At 51.7% G+C, this 17,577-nt stretch overlaps 6 protein-coding genes across 6 annotated transcripts; 4 read left to right on the forward strand and 2 right to left on the reverse strand.

Annotated features, from left to right (window-relative positions):
- Positions 1–697: 697 nt before the first annotated feature.
- On the forward strand, positions 698–2,468 carry BBK36DRAFT_1183015 (alpha/beta-hydrolase; the record flags this gene model as incomplete). The annotated part of the gene is made up of 3 exons (XM_024896332.1): positions 698–817; positions 869–1,234; positions 1,290–2,468. The coding sequence occupies 3 exons, from the start codon at positions 698–700 to the stop codon at positions 2,466–2,468; spliced, it is 1,665 nt and encodes a 554-aa protein (XP_024746468.1).
- Positions 2,469–4,957: 2,489 nt separating this feature from the next.
- On the reverse strand, positions 4,958–5,733 carry BBK36DRAFT_1183018 (hypothetical protein; the record flags this gene model as incomplete). Its single annotated transcript, XM_024896333.1, has 1 exon — positions 4,958–5,733. The coding sequence occupies exon 1, from the start codon at positions 5,714–5,716 to the stop codon at positions 4,958–4,960; it is 759 nt and encodes a 252-aa protein (XP_024746469.1). The 5' UTR covers positions 5,717–5,733.
- A 4,018-nt stretch (positions 5,734–9,751) lies between these two features.
- On the forward strand, positions 9,752–11,869 carry BBK36DRAFT_1171950 (hypothetical protein; the record flags this gene model as incomplete). The annotated part of the gene is made up of 3 exons (XM_024895649.1): positions 9,752–10,510; positions 10,592–11,219; positions 11,277–11,869. The coding sequence occupies 3 exons, from the start codon at positions 9,752–9,754 to the stop codon at positions 11,867–11,869; spliced, it is 1,980 nt and encodes a 659-aa protein (XP_024746470.1).
- A 625-nt stretch (positions 11,870–12,494) lies between these two features.
- Positions 12,495–13,686, forward strand: BBK36DRAFT_1183026 (NAD(P)-binding protein; the record flags this gene model as incomplete). The annotated part of the gene is made up of 3 exons (XM_024896334.1): positions 12,495–12,538; positions 12,606–12,897; positions 12,961–13,686. The coding sequence occupies 3 exons, from the start codon at positions 12,495–12,497 to the stop codon at positions 13,684–13,686; spliced, it is 1,062 nt and encodes a 353-aa protein (XP_024746471.1).
- An 87-nt stretch (positions 13,687–13,773) lies between these two features.
- Positions 13,774–14,805, reverse strand: BBK36DRAFT_1183029 (NAD(P)-binding protein; the record flags this gene model as incomplete). The annotated part of the gene is made up of 3 exons (XM_024896335.1): positions 13,774–14,123; positions 14,169–14,446; positions 14,516–14,805. The coding sequence occupies 3 exons, from the start codon at positions 14,803–14,805 to the stop codon at positions 13,774–13,776; spliced, it is 918 nt and encodes a 305-aa protein (XP_024746472.1).
- Positions 14,806–16,214: 1,409 nt separating this feature from the next.
- On the forward strand, positions 16,215–17,144 carry BBK36DRAFT_1171953 (hypothetical protein; the record flags this gene model as incomplete). The annotated part of the gene is made up of 1 exon (XM_024895650.1): positions 16,215–17,144. One exon carries the CDS (start codon positions 16,215–16,217, stop codon positions 17,142–17,144), a length of 930 nt encoding a protein of 309 aa, XP_024746473.1.
- Positions 17,145–17,577: the final 433 nt, after the last annotated feature.

Here is a 17,577-nt window from a genome sequence, read left to right on the forward strand (position 1 = left end):
CAGAGAGACTATCCAAAGCATAAAAGACAAGACTTTATGACCACATAGCTGCCTTTTTTTAATGAGTTTCTTGATATACATAGTTGGTGACGCATCTCAACAGCTGCCTATACTTGTCGTCATTACACGCTATCGTCGGGCTCCGCAGAGAAGCCGACTCCGCCTGAAGCCTTATTCATTTCAGCAGAGTATTATACAACACAATGTATAGTCTTCCCTATAATGTTCTAGAAACATCTAAAAATTCTTCACTGGCATCTAGATCCTACACAAACCTTACAGTGGGTTGTTGTAGTATCGGGCAATACACGATACGATTGGTAAAGCTAGGAGCCATTAATAACCCAGATCGGAATTGGAAATTTGGCTCTTGACTGGGATCCCAAGCTGTTCAAGGCTGTCTCGGAGCCTAGTGCGGCAGGCTGATCCATGTCACGCTCGACCGTGCCCCTGGATCTGTATTGCCGCTTTGGGAAGGGATTTGAAGCTTAGACTACCGAATCTGGTTCAAGATGTAATGCCGTTGTAGGAAATAGTCAGTCATCAAGACAACGACACTTGACTCTTGAATAGAAGGCAGTGATGGATTTGATGACGAATAGGTGATTGAAAAGAAACAATAAGCGTTTATATAAGGATGCTCTTGCTCAGCCCAACATGTTCAATGCTTCTCATCAGCATCAAGTTCACCCTCACGATGCATCAAATGAACCTGTTCTTGCTTTCAACATTTGCGCTGGCAGCTCAAGCCGCCAGCGTACCATCTCTCCCAACTGTTGATCTGGGATATCAAGTCCATCGAGCCATCTCATACAATGTCCGTACTGCCACATTGCCCTGTCCCTGGCTTACACTAACGACTTCACAGGACACTTCCGGAACCTACAACTTCACCAACATCCCCTACGCCGAACCTCCCCTTGGATCTCTGCGCTGGAGAGCTCCTGTTCCACCCCGTGGCGTCAAGACGACCATACAAGATGGAAGCGTCGGCAAGACATGCCCTCAGATCTCACCCAATTGGACAATTATTGCACAGCAATTTGTCGCGGCATGGGCAACCAACCAGCTTCCGCTCAACTTTACCGAGGCCGAGGCTATTGCAAACACGACTCCGCAGCCGGTGGACCCTCGAACTACAGAAGATTGTTTGGTCCTGGATGTGGTTGTCCCCAAGAAGGTCTTTGACAATAAGAAACATGGGAAAAAGGCCCCGGTGGTGGTTTGGATTTATGTGAGCTTCTATCTCAACCCCCAGCTTTTGTGCAAAAAGTTAATCAAAGTAACAGGGAGGCGGATGGGTGAGTGGAACAAAAGAGTCCTGGGGTAGTCCCAACGGCATCATCTCTACCTCTCAGGAAGACGGCAGCGATGGCATTGTCTGGGTCGCCATGAACTACCGCCTCGGCGCGTTTGGCTTCCTCGCAGGACCATCCCTGCAGGCAGACGGCACCGCCAATGCCGGCCTACACGACCAACTCCTCGCTTTGCAGTGGGTGCAGGAGAACATTGCCAAATTCGGAGGAGACCCTGACAATGTGACGGTCATGGGCGAGTCGGCCGGTGCGGGCTCCATCATGTACCATCTGCTTGCTCATGAGGGGAAACGTGCTCCTCCGTTCAAGAGGGCCATCGTACAGTCTGTCCCGTTGACTACCCTGATTGATCCTGCAGAGCAGGAGAGCAACTTTCAGACGTTTCTCTCCATTCTCAACGTCACTTCGTTGGAAGAAGCCAGACGGCTCCCCTCGAGTGCCCTTATCGCCGCCAATATCCAGCAGATAGGAGCTGCGCCTTACAATGTCTTTGCCTTCAACCCATCCGTCGACAACGACTACATTCCCGGCCCTCCAGCCCCATTGCTGCTCAATGGCTCTTTTGCCAAGAACATTCCAATTTTGTCTTCTCACACCAGCTACGAGGGCGCTTTGTTCACCGACCCTCGAACCATTGGCAACGACACGGCATTGGTACAGAGACTCCGGGTCATTAACCCGCTCATCACAGACAAAGACGCTTGCTACGTACTTGATACTCTCTACCCTCCCGTGTACGATGGCTCTCAACCATACACGACTGATCTCGACCGTAAGATTCTGATGGCGAATGAGATGTACTTCGCCACGGCTCATCAGCCCCTGCTTCAGTCGACGATCAGTCGTGGTACGGAAGTTTATGCGTGGCAATTTTCAGTCTTTCCGGCTATCCATGCAAGTGACATCCCGTATACTTTCTATGATGGACCGGCTGCAGGCGTTGATCCTCATGTGGCGAGCATTATGCAGCATGCTATTGCTGGCTTTGCGAAGAATGGAGTGCCGGATGCTGGGCCGTTGGGGCTGGCATCGTGGCCGGAGTACGGAAAGGAGGCCACGACTGTTGATCTCAACATTAATTCTTCGGTTGTCATTTCAGATCCCACCTGGAATAACAGGACTTTGTGGTTGGCGCATGCTACTTGGGCGTGATAGCCTCACAAGCGGACACATACGCGTTCTGACTAAATGGAGAGGAGGCCGACTTGACCTTGAATCTTCAAATGTTTTGGTTGCTTTCAAGAGGTGGATTTGATCACCTTTCTGATATGTTCTTATTTCTCGTTTGAGGCTGCCTGCCAATAGACTTCGTTGCGCCTCTATGACCTGACATTTCATGCTGATCGTCCTTATTGCAGCTTCAGGGGCTTGATGAGTATGATTGGCTGAAGGAGAATGAACTTCAGCTCTACATAGAGTTCGTTGCAAATGGGGTGCTATACACGTCCATGATATGTGTATGATAGTCCAATGTTTCTTTAATAGATCTGCCAGTTATATTATGACTCTTGTTTGATACATATATAGCTGTACTTGGCTCTCTTCACTAACCTGAATGTCAAAACACTGCAGGCTTCTCGCCCCCTTTGGGATCGTCGTGACGCCTATGATGCCTTGCATGCTCCGTCAGGCTTGCCCTAGCATGAATAAAGTCCGCAGGACTTGGCTTTTTTGATGTGTCATATGGCGTGTCGTCAGTGCAGCTGAATATTGAGGCGACTTCCAACTTTGCTGCGCTCGATCTTTCCCAACAATTACCTTTCGGAGGAGGAGGATGCTGGGAAGTCAGAGCCTACATAGCATACCATCAAGAATTAAGTTCCTTTTCTGACGTATCTTCCTATCTAGGATAGTGTTGCCATTATTCGTGTGCATGCAAAACCTGACCTTGACGGCTTTCTTGATTTCGGGCTCCATCCATCTTCTATCTACTTAGATACTGTCAAAGGCCGGGCAGTAAACGCGATTCTAGTTCAGAACCACCTGAAGAAACGAATTCTGCACGTACACTGGAGGAAACGCAAGTTGACAGTGGAGTCTTGGCCCATCTACATGTACAACATCTCTCAGAGTCCACTCCCGTCGACTCGCCGTCCCCAGTGCCGGTAATGTTGCCACAATCAATATTTCAGGGGTATTATCGTATGTCATGGACAACAGGGGTCAGATCACAGCCAAAGAAGGCCACAGCCTAAAAACTATGAACTAATCAATATCCCTGAGTTCCTCCAAGCTGCTTGAAGTGAGAAGGCTGCAATCCCAGAAGATAAGCTTGGTCGAGGAGACTGTTCAGCTGTAAACGTATCAATCACACCATCTAGACCAATCGAAATCAAAGGAATGCCACAATCATACCACACTTGCCAAAATCCACCATCCAGGGGTGTATCACCTCGATACGACGCAACAAACACGACCACCCTCTCACTTCCCATGTACTCAGCTCTGGTGACATATCAAAGTCAGGTTTATCAGCCTTCAACGTATTCAACGGGCGTAACAGATTATTCCTGTGGACCGGGAGGCCAGACCTTTCCGGAACATGTCCGTGAACCACCTCTCAGGCCTCACTTCCACGAGGTCCGTCAGGGGGGTGGCCGGGCACCCCCCCTTATAGGCTGAAAGCGTCACGTCCTCGTGAGATGTCAAGTTACACATGTCCAAGCTCCGTGTAACTATTCCAAGCGTCTCCAATGGCATCCAACAGCTGCAGCACGATACGTGTCATGGCGCGGACCAACACGTTCCCGGCCCCCCTGAGTCACATGGTTCAAGGGGGGCCAGAGATCGTGGGACGAGGAGGGAGGGATATAAAAGGGCCTCGTCAGCCCCGAGGAGGATTCCACGAAACTTGAACCTTCTTTTCAACATCCGCTTGGGAAGTCCTCAAACATGCTGGGCAGCCATACACTCCCCCCTGCTCACTCTTGCGGTTGACTACTACATTCCAGTTATTATCTCTCCTGTCCCATGACCACCTTGGGGAGACTCTGACATACCGCCTTTGACTCTTGTTGTCTGCGCGCGTACGCCTCTCATCAAGTTGCTTCACAGACTCCGCCATCGGGAGAGTGGTCATGGTCACCAGACTTCTTCATCCCGGGGGCCCTGGCCCTTGCTTCTCCTCTTCAAACTTCAATCAAGGTATAAGTATGGATACTCTCCCTTGGCAGCCTGACAGCATGCATCGTGGAGCTTCACTTCACCAGGGGGCTCACTCGCTGGGTCACCAGGGGCGAGGCTCACGACGATTCGTTGAGAGGCAACTGTCAACGATTCTGCAGCAGTCTTCAGCGGGGACTATCCATTGTCAGGATGCACGGAAGAGGAGAACAGAGCGGTACCATGAAACAAAAATCATCCAATTGAGTAACAATCTGGTCATCCTAGTACTAGCTAACGTCCGAAACAAAAAAGCAGAAAACAAAAAAATCCCAAGGTTTTCCTTTGATTCCACGCCCAAACAGCCAAACAATGCGGTATTTCGGAGGCCATTGCCCCATCAAGGCTCTCCCGTGAGCACGACCCCAGCACGCTGACGACGCATCCGCCTGGACCTCTTCCTCCACAGCACCACCTCAACATGTTGTCCAACTCTGTTTTGATCGTGGTAGCTCGTGGAGTCGTGTGGTTCCACAGCCTTATTGTCCGAAATCGTAGGTATAAGTGTTGCTGCTGCCGCTGCTCGAGGACTCGCCCACGGAATAGTCGTAATAGGGGAGCAGGGATGGGTCGATTTGCATGTCCATCCATTCTTGATGCCACACTTGCTCCTGCCAGTATTGGATCACGTCGTTGCCCTCGTTCTCGCCGTCCTCGTTATCGTCGTACGAGCTCTCGTCGTACTCGATCTGAGGCTCAGGGGGTGTCATTGGAGGCGACGGAGTCGAAGCATAGGCAGTGGTAGAAGCAGGGGACTGAGCCTGGCCTCCTTTTGCCCTCTTTCGCGGATCCGACTGGCACAGGCCGCACCGTTTGACGAGGAAGATGATGTCGGATCGAACAATGCCGCAGTACTTGCGGCTGACGCGGTCCCAAGTTGCATCCCACCCTCCGTGGTTGGCCGTGTGTACGCGCTCCACTACATCTAGGATTTCATCCACCGTGATGACTATGCGATCCCCGCCCTTGTCCTTCTTCGCCATGGCCCAGAGCTCCTGGCGGCTCTCGTCCCATCTGTACGTCTTCTGGGCGTAGTTGCGGCGGCTGTAGTCCTTCTGGCACGTAGGCTTGGCGTTTGGGTCAACGAGCCATGCCACCAGCTTAAGCTTCTCCTCCTTCGAGATGTGCTTCTTGTTCGGGGTGGATTCAAGATACTGCCTGAACTCCTCCTGGATCCGGGGGCATCTACTGAAAGGGTAATACGGTTGTAGTTCAGACTTCATTTCCAGCCAATGCATTGCTCGTCAAAAGGACCCAGTTGGAAGCAACACTCCAGACTTTTTTCGAAATCCATCCTGATCCCTTCCTCTACAAAAGCATTTTTGGATTGTCTCACAGCGTTCCGCTGCCAGTCGAGAGCCCCTATCACGATGGGTTCTCGACAGGGTGCGTACGCCTCTTGAAAAACAAGCCACCTCGACCACAGGCGTACTCCTGTAGTCGAGAAACTATCTTCGTTGGTGCCAGCAGGACATGTCTAAAACCCTGATGTAAAGACTCGCAGTGGATGACGCCTAAATCTCAATAGACTTGGTCTAAGGCCAGGTAAAGCTGAATTCATGACGCCGGAAGCGAAGGTTGAGCTTCCGGAGAGCGCTGAGACAGCGCTTTTCGCGATGCTTGTGGAGAAATCAGACATGGGACTAGTCGAGACGAACCGTGGGCGGTGGGCGAGAGATCCACCGGAAAGATATAGTGTTTGTTTGAGGGAAAAAGAAAGAAAAAAGGGGGAAGAAAAAGGAAAGGCAAGTTATGAATTTGTAGTACTGTAGTTGTGGTGATGGTAACACCATAAGCTGACACGCGAGAGCTCGGTGAAGCAGAGCCGCTATAAGACTTCTCTACAGAGTACGACAGCCTCACTGCTCAGAGCCTTCTACTACTGGAAAATACAGGCAACGTTTTGGCTCGGCTCATCTCAGATACACCGTTATTGTGCCCCTACAACCAGGTAAATCCCCTGTTGCGCCCCCATGTCGCAGATTTCTCCCGGCTTCAGCAATAGGCCCTGCATCCAGCACAGTACATGGTGTTGAATTCTACGAAAGAGCGGCCGTGCTCATGTTTCACTGCTCTAGGTAGAGATCTGTGCTCCGTGGACATCATCTTCCGGCTCCATCCCTGGTCTCCTTGCCCTTCCGAACGCTTCAGCGGTGTATATCTCATCACCCGGGCTAGCTTGCAAAGACTACAGCCAATTCGTAGTTTACCTTGTCAAAATCTTCACAGAGTAGCTCTCGATTAGCATGGAAGCCTGGAAGCAATGATTCGATAGCTGGTGAACGTGGAAATATCACATTGTGGGGGAACACATGGCTTTGCTCCTTGCGAGACCCGACGACACCATGATACCAAGAATCCGGTTACCTCTTGGCGCTCCTAGCAAAGTTCATTCATCTCTAGTCTCTCTCGTTGTTCTCCCTCGCTTCTGTCTCAGTGAGGTGTTTTTTCAGAACGGTCCATGTCTTGCATTGTTCGACCTTGATGCAGCATATGGGCTCACCGCGTTGATATGACGCGCCTAAGGACTCGGGGTAAGAGGGGTAGAGGCTCATCATAGCAGCTACACGCATGGCTGCATTGCCATCAGAGACAGAGGATACATGATAGAAGCATAGCATCATCACATTACATACTGCCCTTCGAGGACCGTTTACCCCGGGGATCTGCTGCAAGCCCAACGCTAGACGAAGCCTCGTATTCCCGCATGGCAAATCTCTCCCGTGGTGATGCACGAAGAACGGTTGCTATTCCACAAGAAGCAAGGTCTGCCAGTCCCTGCTGATTCGTGACCTTGTTGTCTCCTCAGATTCTGCGATTCTGTTGTTTTCTCCCACTCCTGTCCCTCATTGCGTCGTGGATCCCTGGTACCCGTCACGATAGTACATACTAGCATCTGCACGCGAGGGACCTGTCTCACTTTAACCAATTTCCTGGCTCTGATGGCTAGATAACCGCCTTCGATCGCGGCGTAAGAGACACAATTTCCGAGATCGCAGTATGAGGCTCAATCGGAGTCCTAGGAGAAGCCAAATTCTCTGTCTCATGGCGGACGTTTGTTTCACCTGTACATGCAGCACTGACCCGGGCTAATAACCCTCGCAAGGTAGCACTGCTAAGCCTTATTAGGTTGTTAAGATAGGGCTGTGACAGATCCATTGGCTCGGGCAATGGATACATCTGGCGTGTTATTACCCACCTGCTACGGGCAGGGACGGAACAATAGCTCCTTGAGAGCTTGCCCAGCGGGCATCAAGGCATATCTGTGGCTTTCTCGCGGCGGCCAGAAGAGAGGCCCAAGGTGAAGTGGTCATGTTGTTGGTTGGTGATGCAGCGCGCAAGGGAAGGAATACGAGTTATGCGAGGTGACTTGTTCGCTGCACGAGCCGGGCCTTGCCGTGTCTCTCGGTATCAGCTGCGCTTGACAGGCAGATTATATCAAGCAGGGAGCAAAAAAACGCGGATTTGCACGATTTTGAACATACAAGGGAGTGAGTATACACACACAAGATCTGCAAGATGGCCTCTCAAAGAGTGCTCTTGTTGCTAACCCGGGTGTGAATATTCATTTTGCGGTCCGCGCTTTTTGGTCTCAGCTTGCACATCTATCCCTTGGGCTCTGGAAAGGGAGTATTTCGAGTTGGGTAGTTTGATATCGTACGTTGGTTGTTGGTTTATCCGCGGTTATTGGAGCCATTGCCGACCGGAATCCAACAGCATTCCGGTGTAGTTGTGCCTCGGCTAAGGGCTTCACCATCGCAATGCTTTCCTTATTCCTCCATGTTGACTGAGAAAGAGCACTTGAGGCTCCAATCTGCTACAGGAGAGGTCATTGGCAGGTATCTTGCCATGGAGGGGAGGCATCGGTCGGATACTATCAGGAGGCGCGGGGTTGCTTTTCTAGAACCCTTGTTTTATGATGAATACTAACTTACATGGTTTCATAAGGGCACTCTGTCGCTACCTTCATACTGTTACCACTCTTGAATCATCACGCAGTGCCTTCTTCCGCTATTTCTGGGTTGGAACTGCTGAACTGACGAGCTGTTTTTTTCTGTAATAACGCGGAATGGCATTGCGGCAGAGCCAGGTCCAAAGCAACCATGCTGGACAAAAGTCATGGAATAAGCGTTGCCAGAAAACACCACCGGTCCCGTAGGTACTATGTAGCACCGCAATTCTCATGATAGGTAATCTACAAAATAATTTCTACGGCTTAGTTCAGCAACTAAGTATCACTCATACAGGTTCTGTAAATGTGGACCAGAATGTTAATTACACAGACTATATTGTTCTGCAGTGCCGTCCATACCTACGAGGCGCAGGGTGGTTTCTGGTCATTCTTGAGTCGTTCCACAAGGGTTTGCACGACTGATGCATTGCTATATGACCATGTTCAAGTCCTGTATGGCCATTTTGAGGCCTAAACAACAATTTCAGAACCATTGAATCATGATCAAGAGCCTGATCAGAAACCGCCCTGGCTCACGATGGTACATTACCTGCGTGTAAGTTGCAGCTTGGCTTTCCCCTCGCCGTGCGAACGGATGTATCGGGAAACCATAGAATTGCACGTGTAAATATCGCTATATATATGGAAGTTCGGAATTACTATCGACCGAAAGTCAATTACCAATTGACCATGCGAGTAACAGGTCGTGGCTTAACATTACCACGTGTATTGGGGCGAGGACCTGTCAGGTCCAGGGTATGTGTCGTTCTCAGGCACATCTCGGCTCAGTGCTCGCCGTTCTCGGTGAGCCAGCATTCAGCTCCCCACCGTGTGCACCCGCGTACCATCTCCAGAATTCCATGAAATCAACTGTTTTCTTCCATAATAGCATCTATATTCCAGAAATAGAAACAAAATAGTACTGCTCATACTATCCACTTGCCTTGTTTTCAGCCTCAGAGCTGGAGGCAAATTCCGCTGATCGGCTCCAGTTCCGCCAGCTGAGCTGAGCGTCCCTTCTCACCTTTACTGGAGTCGGTGACGTCACCAGCTCTCGCCCTCATGCCAGACAGTTCTGACGTCGGCGGCAGAGTCAAGGCCCAGCTGAACGGATAAGGTATGGAGCTCGATCACGATTCGATGCGCGTCTATACTAGAGATCGCTGTAAGTGACGATGATGGCAGCTGTTTAGAAGACCTAGGTGAGTCAACAGCATTGAACTCTTCCTTTCATCAAATCAATCATCACATCGTTTCTGTGTTACATGTACTGTTATTAGTGACAGCCTCTTATTCCACCATTTGATCCTTTTAGATCGCAATGGCAGCTACAGACCTGAGTAGCGAACCGTCGTCTCTAGGAGCCGGCAGCGAGCCCGAGATAATCGAAGGCTACGACGAGCAAGTTCCCACAGCCAGCCATGCCCTCGCCGAAGAAAGCATCCAGACCGGCGGCGAGGCCGAGAGCAAAGGCGCCAGCCAGCTCGAGCATGACGAGGTCGAGGTGAAGAACATTGGATGGAACAAGAATGCACAGTTTGTTCCGCAGCCGGTGGTTGGCGGCCTAAGAAACGAAGAGCTATGGACCTTGATCCGGCGGTTCAACCAGCAGATTTTCGAGGTGCGGCGCATCGAGGATACTCCTCTGGCTGATCTGGATATGAACATTGCCGACGACGATGCATTTTCTCCAGACAAGCTACGGGCGACGCTGGAGCGCTTCTACATGACGGTCGTTGTGCCACTCGTCTCGCTGTGGAAGCACATCGTACGCCTTCGTTCATGGCGAGAGTGGAAGAGAACGGCATCCTTCCTGGCCGTATATAGCGTTGCCTGGCTCTTGGACCTGCTGGTGCCCACGGTCCTCGTGTTTCTCATGGTGTTGATTGCCTATCCGCCGGCGAGGGCTTACTGCTTCCCTCCAGTACCGCCGTCAATTGTCGATTCAAAGACGGGAGGCGTGCAAAAACCGCCGGCCGGAGTCCTTGCTTCCGATACTTCTGTGACGGGCGCGCCAGAGAAACACGAGGGCGAAGGCGTTGAGCAGGAGGCCCACAGCTTCGTCAACAGTATTGCTTCTGTATGTACAGGTGTAAGCAGCCTTATGCAACGTTGCTTTATCGTAGACCCGAGATGAATCATTGATACTGACTGCTTACAGGTGGTCGTTGCCACGAGTGCAGGCAAGAACCCTCAGGGCGATCCTCACGACGACAACACGGCACCGGACCCGACAAACCTCACCGACGACATCGCCAAAGCCAAGGCTGCCACCGACGGAAAGCCAACGGATACGGTGCACGACAAGACTAAGAAGCCCGTCTCTAGCATGGTCTGGACCAAGACCGGGCTTCTGATGCACATGCTTTCGGACTTCATCGATACCTGGGAGCGGTTTGGAAACGCCCTCAGCCCGACACCGCCGTTCCCTGTCGAGAAGCCGAGAATGACGCTGGCCGCCTGTCTCTTGCCTGCCTTGTTGCTATCTCTCTATGTGTCCTCGTACATGCTGCTCAAGGGCATCGGCTTTGGCGTTGGGTTCGTCCTCTTTGGCGACCCTATCATCACGCCAGCTCTGCAGTTTGTCAACCGGACATATCCCCGATGGGAAAAGTTCATCGAGCTGCGAAACACGATCCTGCGAGGCATTCCGACAAACGCTCAGGTGACAATCACCCTGTTACGCATCGGCGAGAGGAACAAGACGCCCATTCCTCCGCCTCCTTCGTCTGACGCGCCTCCGGCAGAGAAGATCAACCCTGAAGCTGCCCAGCAGGTAGATGCTCTAGGTAATTTCTGCTCATCCTGTGCTTCACCATTTGAACGGTATACTAACTGAGGATTAGGTGTTACGGATCACGAGGCGAGGGAAGCGCTGCGACCCGACATGGACCACGGACAAGCAGAAGTCAAGGACGACGACGCTCAGCAGCGGAAGCCCAAACGGTCTCACCGCATCCTCAACCTACTCAAGGGCACCACCAAGGGCGGCGTCCACACGGCCCTCACTGCCGATAGAGCCAAAGCTGCCGTTGGTGCCAAAGACGCACGGAATCGTCTGGGCGTGGTCGACAAAGGATCCGGCGACGACTACATGGCCGGCCCCGTCTGCTTCCCTGCGCGGTATCACGGTAAAAAGGGCCATGCGTACATTACGGCAACGGCTACCAGTCCTGCGTTGAGCTGGACCTCGGACATTGAGGATGTGAATCCAGCGTGGACAGTTGCCATTGAACACATTGTCCAGCTGAAGAAGGTTGGAGGCCTGGGATGGAAGAGCAAGATCCTCGTGGGATGGGCCATGGGGAGAGAAGTCGTGGATGGATTGGTGGTGCGGACAAAGGACGGAAAGGAGTATCATCTCACAGCCATCATCATGCGCGACGAGCTGTTTAACCGGCTGATTGCCATGGGGCACCAGATGTGGGAAGCGTGTTGATGTAGACATGTGATAGTATCTGTATTTGTAATGAAGCAATGACCTAATAATACAATCATGGTAACCATCTTGTCCAAACTTGTTGTATCCGAGTGGTTGACTTCATGATTGTCTCCTGGAGAACAACCACTTGTTCAGAATAGGATATATCCCAGAGCTGAAGAGCTGGACTGAAGCAACTTTGCCCGCACTTCATGTATGTAATGACTCAGCAAAGAAAGCTCGAGGAAGAAACGCGATTGGTGGAAGCGTATCATGCAATCATGGTGCTTCGCTGGTTCCGTCGTCAGTTGTGGACCCGGACGAAGCCATGGCTGGTATGGAAGAGCTCCACCTCGGCAGCCTCCTATGAGGCAACTATGGCCGCACTTTAAGTTGGGAGATGGCGTCTTGGCGAAGGAGGCGTTTGAAGTTGTGGAAAAGGATTCGAGAAAGCAAGAAGAGAGATAGAACAGATTAGAAATTGTGTGATTGGCTTAGAAAAGTGGTTGATAGAGTTTATGTGGTGTCTCTTTTGGTATATAAGGGGAGCTCTGGAATGATGAATGGCATATAGAGAGTTTACTAAGATTCATCAACGACTATTACAAGTTACATACATAATCACACAACGCAAAAAGAAGCCATGGCTCCAACAAAGGTCCTTGTTACTGGTGCAACTGGCTACATGTAAGTCATCCACCGACTCACCCACCCTCACACAAAAGCAAGACCAGATAGCTCATACACGACACAGCGGCGGCTCCGTCCTCACCCGCCTCCTCAAATCAACCCACCCCGACATCAAAAACCTGACATATACCGTGCTGGTGCGAAAGCCTGAGCATGCAGAGTACTTCAAGTCCCAGGGCATGACGCCCGTCCTGTTCGAGAACCTCGATCAGGTCGATCTTCTCAAGAAACAGGCGTCTGAGCATGACATTGTGATCAATTCGGCCAGCGCATTCAGACCGCTGGCAGCTAAGGCGTTGATCGAAGGATTGGCGGAGAGGAAGAAGACTACTGGAGGTCCAGTCTGGTTCATCCATGTAAGTGAAACCCACAGACAATGACAATCTGGTTACAGAAACGTATGCTGACCTGCCTTACAGACCTCCGGCACTTCTAGCCTCGGCAACCGTCCCGTCAGCAAAATCTACACGGAAGAAGACGCCCCCTTTGAATTCAATGACAAGACCCAGGACATTTACGCCTACGAGCTCAAGCGCGAAGAGCACGAGCCATACCCCCAGCGTACATGCGACGTGACCGTCGTCCAAGCAGGCGAAGAGTTCAACGTGCCGACCTACATCCTCATGCACCCGACCATCTACGGCACCGGCAGGGGACCCTTCAACAAGCGCTCCGTGCAGATTCCGTTTCTGGCGAAAAGGGCTCTGAAGAAGGGCTATGCGGAGTACATCGGCGAAGGTAAAGGAGTGTGGGACCACGTTCACATCGACGACACGACAAAGATGTACGAGTTACTTCTAGAGAAGTTGTTCTCGAATGCCACTGTGCCCTCTGGAAGACGAGGCATCTACTTTGGTGGTAATGGACGTCACTCGTGGAAGCAGGCCTCCGAGGGCGTGGCCAAGGCTGGCTTCGCGGCGGGCGTGCTGAAAGACAAGGAGGCGCGGTCGATTGGGCTGGCGGAGTTGGCGAGGGAGACGCCGGGGGCGGTTGAGCAGTTTCTGGAGCTGGGGTATGCGTCGAGGTCGGTTACGAATGGGGACTTGTCGAGGGAGGTGCTGGGGTGGGTTCCGGAGGTTGGGGAGGAGGCGTGGGAGAAGGGGTTTGCGGAGGAGATTGAGGCGGCTGTGAAGGGGAGTGAGTGATGGAGTTGCTGGGAGCTGTGTGATGTAGCGTTAGATTGAGTATATGTAGAGGAATATTCTATTCTCGATATATATCCCAGGAGGCGTTCATTCTTCCAATCCTGCAACGACAATGTACTTCTCATACTCTGGCTTCAACACAAACTCCCTCGCATCCGTGCTGGAGCTCACATCCTGCCACTTCTCCAGAAGCTTGAGCTCCTCCTGTCGCCTTTTCTTTGCATAGGTCAAGCAATCCGATCCCAAGACCACACGGACTGCCCAGGAACGATCCGCTGCGACTCCCCGGCGCTGAATAACGTCCACCATTGCAGACGCCGCCTTGTCGGGGTCACCGGGAATAGTCCAGCTTGGGTCCGGCATGAAGAGGCTGAGATACTCCCCGAAAGACTCGGCATACGGCTCAGAGACGGGCGATTCGGGGAACGAGACCTCGTCTGGTTTCACCGCAGCATCACCACCGGCGTCATCTCCTACCTCGCGAGGCTGCGCCAAACGAGTCGGAAAGCCACCGAGGTCGAACGCAACGCACTTGATGCCCATGTGCGAAACTTCCTTGTGCAGGCTCTTGGCAAAGGAGCTTAGCGCTGCCTTTGTCATGCAGTAGTGCGAGAGGTAGGGGAGAGCTCCCCAGGCACAGCCGGAGGAGGTGAAGGCGATTGTGCCGTGGCCTTGGGCGCGGAAGTAGGGGAGGATGGCTTGTGACATGTGGAGTTGGCCGAAGAGGTTGACTTGGAAGATGGTGTTGACAAAGGTGTCGCTATTTTGACACGGCCAGATTATGTTAGACATGATAATGAGGTTTTAGAGAGCTAAGGAGGAGACATACTCAGCGTCTTCGGCAGTTCGCAGAGCAGACATGCCCGCATTATTGATCAAGACGTCAACATGCCCAAAAGCTTCCCATGCTTTCTTCACTTGAGCTTCGATGTCGGATTTCCCTGCTGCCACGTCTAGTTCGAGTAGATGCGCGTTTGGCTGAGACTTGAAATGGCTGAGTTTCTTGTCCACGTTTCTACCCGAGGCGATGACTTTGTCGCCGCGGGAGAGTATGTGGTTGATGAGGGCGGCGCCGATGCCTGATGTTGTGCCTGTGATGAACCAGACTGCTTGAGGCATTGTTTACTGGAAACCCGAATTCTGTTCTGACTGAGGAGTTATAGATGACTTGAGTGATGTCGAATTGAGAGCTGTGATGGGTGATGAGAAATGGGGAAGGAGGACATTATATCTTGTTGGCATACATTGCATTTTTGAACATGTTGTTCTACAGAATATACAATAGGGGGATACTTTCAGCTATTCACGTTGTTGCTCCGAATTGTCAACATTGCCATCACGGCTCACGGACGAATGGTCCGTAGAGTTGTGACACATCTTCACAATAGTAGCTGCACAGTCGGAAGGCACAGAGATTCGTCCGCGGACGAACAGTCTGGATTTTTCATGTCTGATCGGAATACTTCTAGCCGTGTCATGTGTCATGTCAACTACGGTATATGCCGATTGGTTCATTGAAGGACCGTACAGTAGGCAGGGCTGCATATCATCCATTCAAGGTCTGCGCATCTTGCATGAGGGCATCTACATGTACTTGCTCTGTCACACGTTGGATAGAGGCACGGAGCATAGGCTTTACAAAGTTGGGTGACAGTTGAGTAAGCAACGGAGGTAGATAGACAGGGTGACAGGATCCCGTTACCGACAGTGATGCGATCAAGTCCGTCAACTCGTCCGTTAGAAGGCGAGGGTGATACGGGCATCTACACTCATCTGCCCATTCAAGACGGCCATCCTATCAATCTACAAGTATGAAGAGCCAGGCCTATCTGTTTAATATCTACTTCCTACGCTTACTAAAGTGTGTAATCATCACCATCTTATCTATCCTGGACGGATGTGGTGTCGTTCGTCTTAGTCCTCGGACGAGCAGTGTGCACCACCATCAGCGCATTGACACGCCGTTACCGCGAATAGAGTGAAAATTGCCCTTTCGGGTCATCTCGGCTTTCTATATATAGCTAGATGCTGATTTAGATGCTGACGATCATCTAGATCTGCGCTCTTCTGGTGTCTCTCCAGGGCCTGCGTTGGCCATGACGTCTGGCTTTGCTCATGATGTCATCGCACTTGCGACGATACTTTGCCTTGTGAAAGGCGATAATCAACCGTGAATGATACTAGCTGTTGACTGATGGTCCTTCATTAACGACTCATGAAAGTTGGATACTTCTCTCAGGCAGATGGCAAGATACGGGGACGTAATAGCTTGCCTTTAGAGTAATACGGCAGCATCAATCGTCCCGGCTTGGCCTCATTAACAGACAGTACAACTCCTCATTTCTGTACAACTACGCCGAAATCAAGCCTCACCATTACACAAAATCCTCGTATATCCGAGGCCATCGGCTATTCCTCGACTCCAAGCCTCCTCAACCCCGCGCGCCCTATACAGAACATCCACCTTACAACACCATGACAATCCCGTATCTTCCACCCTCAAGCATCGCCACCAGTACCTCGGCATCATGGACCTGACTCTCGAGCCCTACGACGACACCGTCTCTTCCTCCTGGCTGATCTGCAACACTTGCGGCACTCAGTTCCCAACTGCCGATCGTTCCGCCCTCAAGACGTGTTACATCTGCGACGACCCTCGTCAGTACGTGCCGCCGTCAGGGCAATCCTTCACTACGTTGGCCGATATCCGTGCCACGGGACACAGAAACGAGTTTGTGCCGTATCAGCATGACGAGCGTATCCTTTCCATCCACACGGAGCCGAAGTTCGCCATTGGGCAGCGGGCCATACTGATCCGGACTCCCGAGGGCAACATCCTCTGGGACTGCATCACGCTCCTCGACGACGAGACGATTGACAGGATCAAGCAGCTCGGGGGCCTCAAGGCAATTGTTATAAGCCATCCGCACTTCTACAGCACGCACGTCCAGTGGGCGAGGGCGTTTCAATGCCCCGTATATACCTCTGCCGAAGACGTGCGCTGGACGACGACGCCGTCTGTCTACCGAAAGCCGCTCACCGAGGTCGAGGCGGAAATTGTGCCCGGCGTCAAGGCCATTAAACTGGGAGGACACTTCCCCGGATCCATGGTCCTGCTATTTGATGGGAAACTCTTCATCGCAGATACCCTGATGACAACTGCCGCGGGCATCGGCAAGTGGGAGGTCGATGCCCTGGGAGAGAAGAGGGAGAAGCCGCCTGGCTTGAACTCTTTTGCTTTCCTGTGGAGCATTCCAAACAGCATCCCTCTGAGCGCAGATGAGATACACCGAATGTGGGGGATCCTCAAGGCCTACGACTTTACATCGACGCACGCCATATTTGTAGGGATGGATATCGAGGACGATAAGGTCAAGGAGAGGGTGCTGGAGAGCATGAAGATTCAGACGAGGGCCATGGGCCATGTAACGCATGCGCTGCTGGATGAAACGCTGTGAATTTGGGACGGGCACGCGATGAGCCGACGGCATGACTTTTTTTTCTTGTGCTAATGTGACATTTTTGCATGCGCTGCGACATGGCATCGAAACATGATCGCCTGATTCACTTGGTATGATGTTGTGTTGCATTTGTATTTGTGGTGGTCTTATGTACCAGCACATGTTGGCAATGGGCCTCAATCTTTATCGCGTCAAAATTCCATGTAAATGAGGACAGGGTATCGTGAGAGATCATGAAAAAACAGAAAAAGAAAGACAATGTGATAAAGTGAGATGAACTGAAGAGAACCCAAGCGCTTTGCCCGATGTTTTGTTTCCGTCCCTTAAACTCCTGCCAGTTGTGAGAAGAAGTATACCCATCTTTCCGTCCTCATCTACCGCGTTACATTCGAGAAAAAACCATCACAGTCGTAGTGGTGGTGAGAGAGGG

This window comes from Trichoderma citrinoviride (genome assembly GCF_003025115.1).
Source record: "Trichoderma citrinoviride strain TUCIM 6016 unplaced genomic scaffold BBK36scaffold_14, whole genome shotgun sequence".
NCBI lineage: Eukaryota > Fungi > Ascomycota > Sordariomycetes > Hypocreales > Hypocreaceae > Trichoderma > Trichoderma citrinoviride.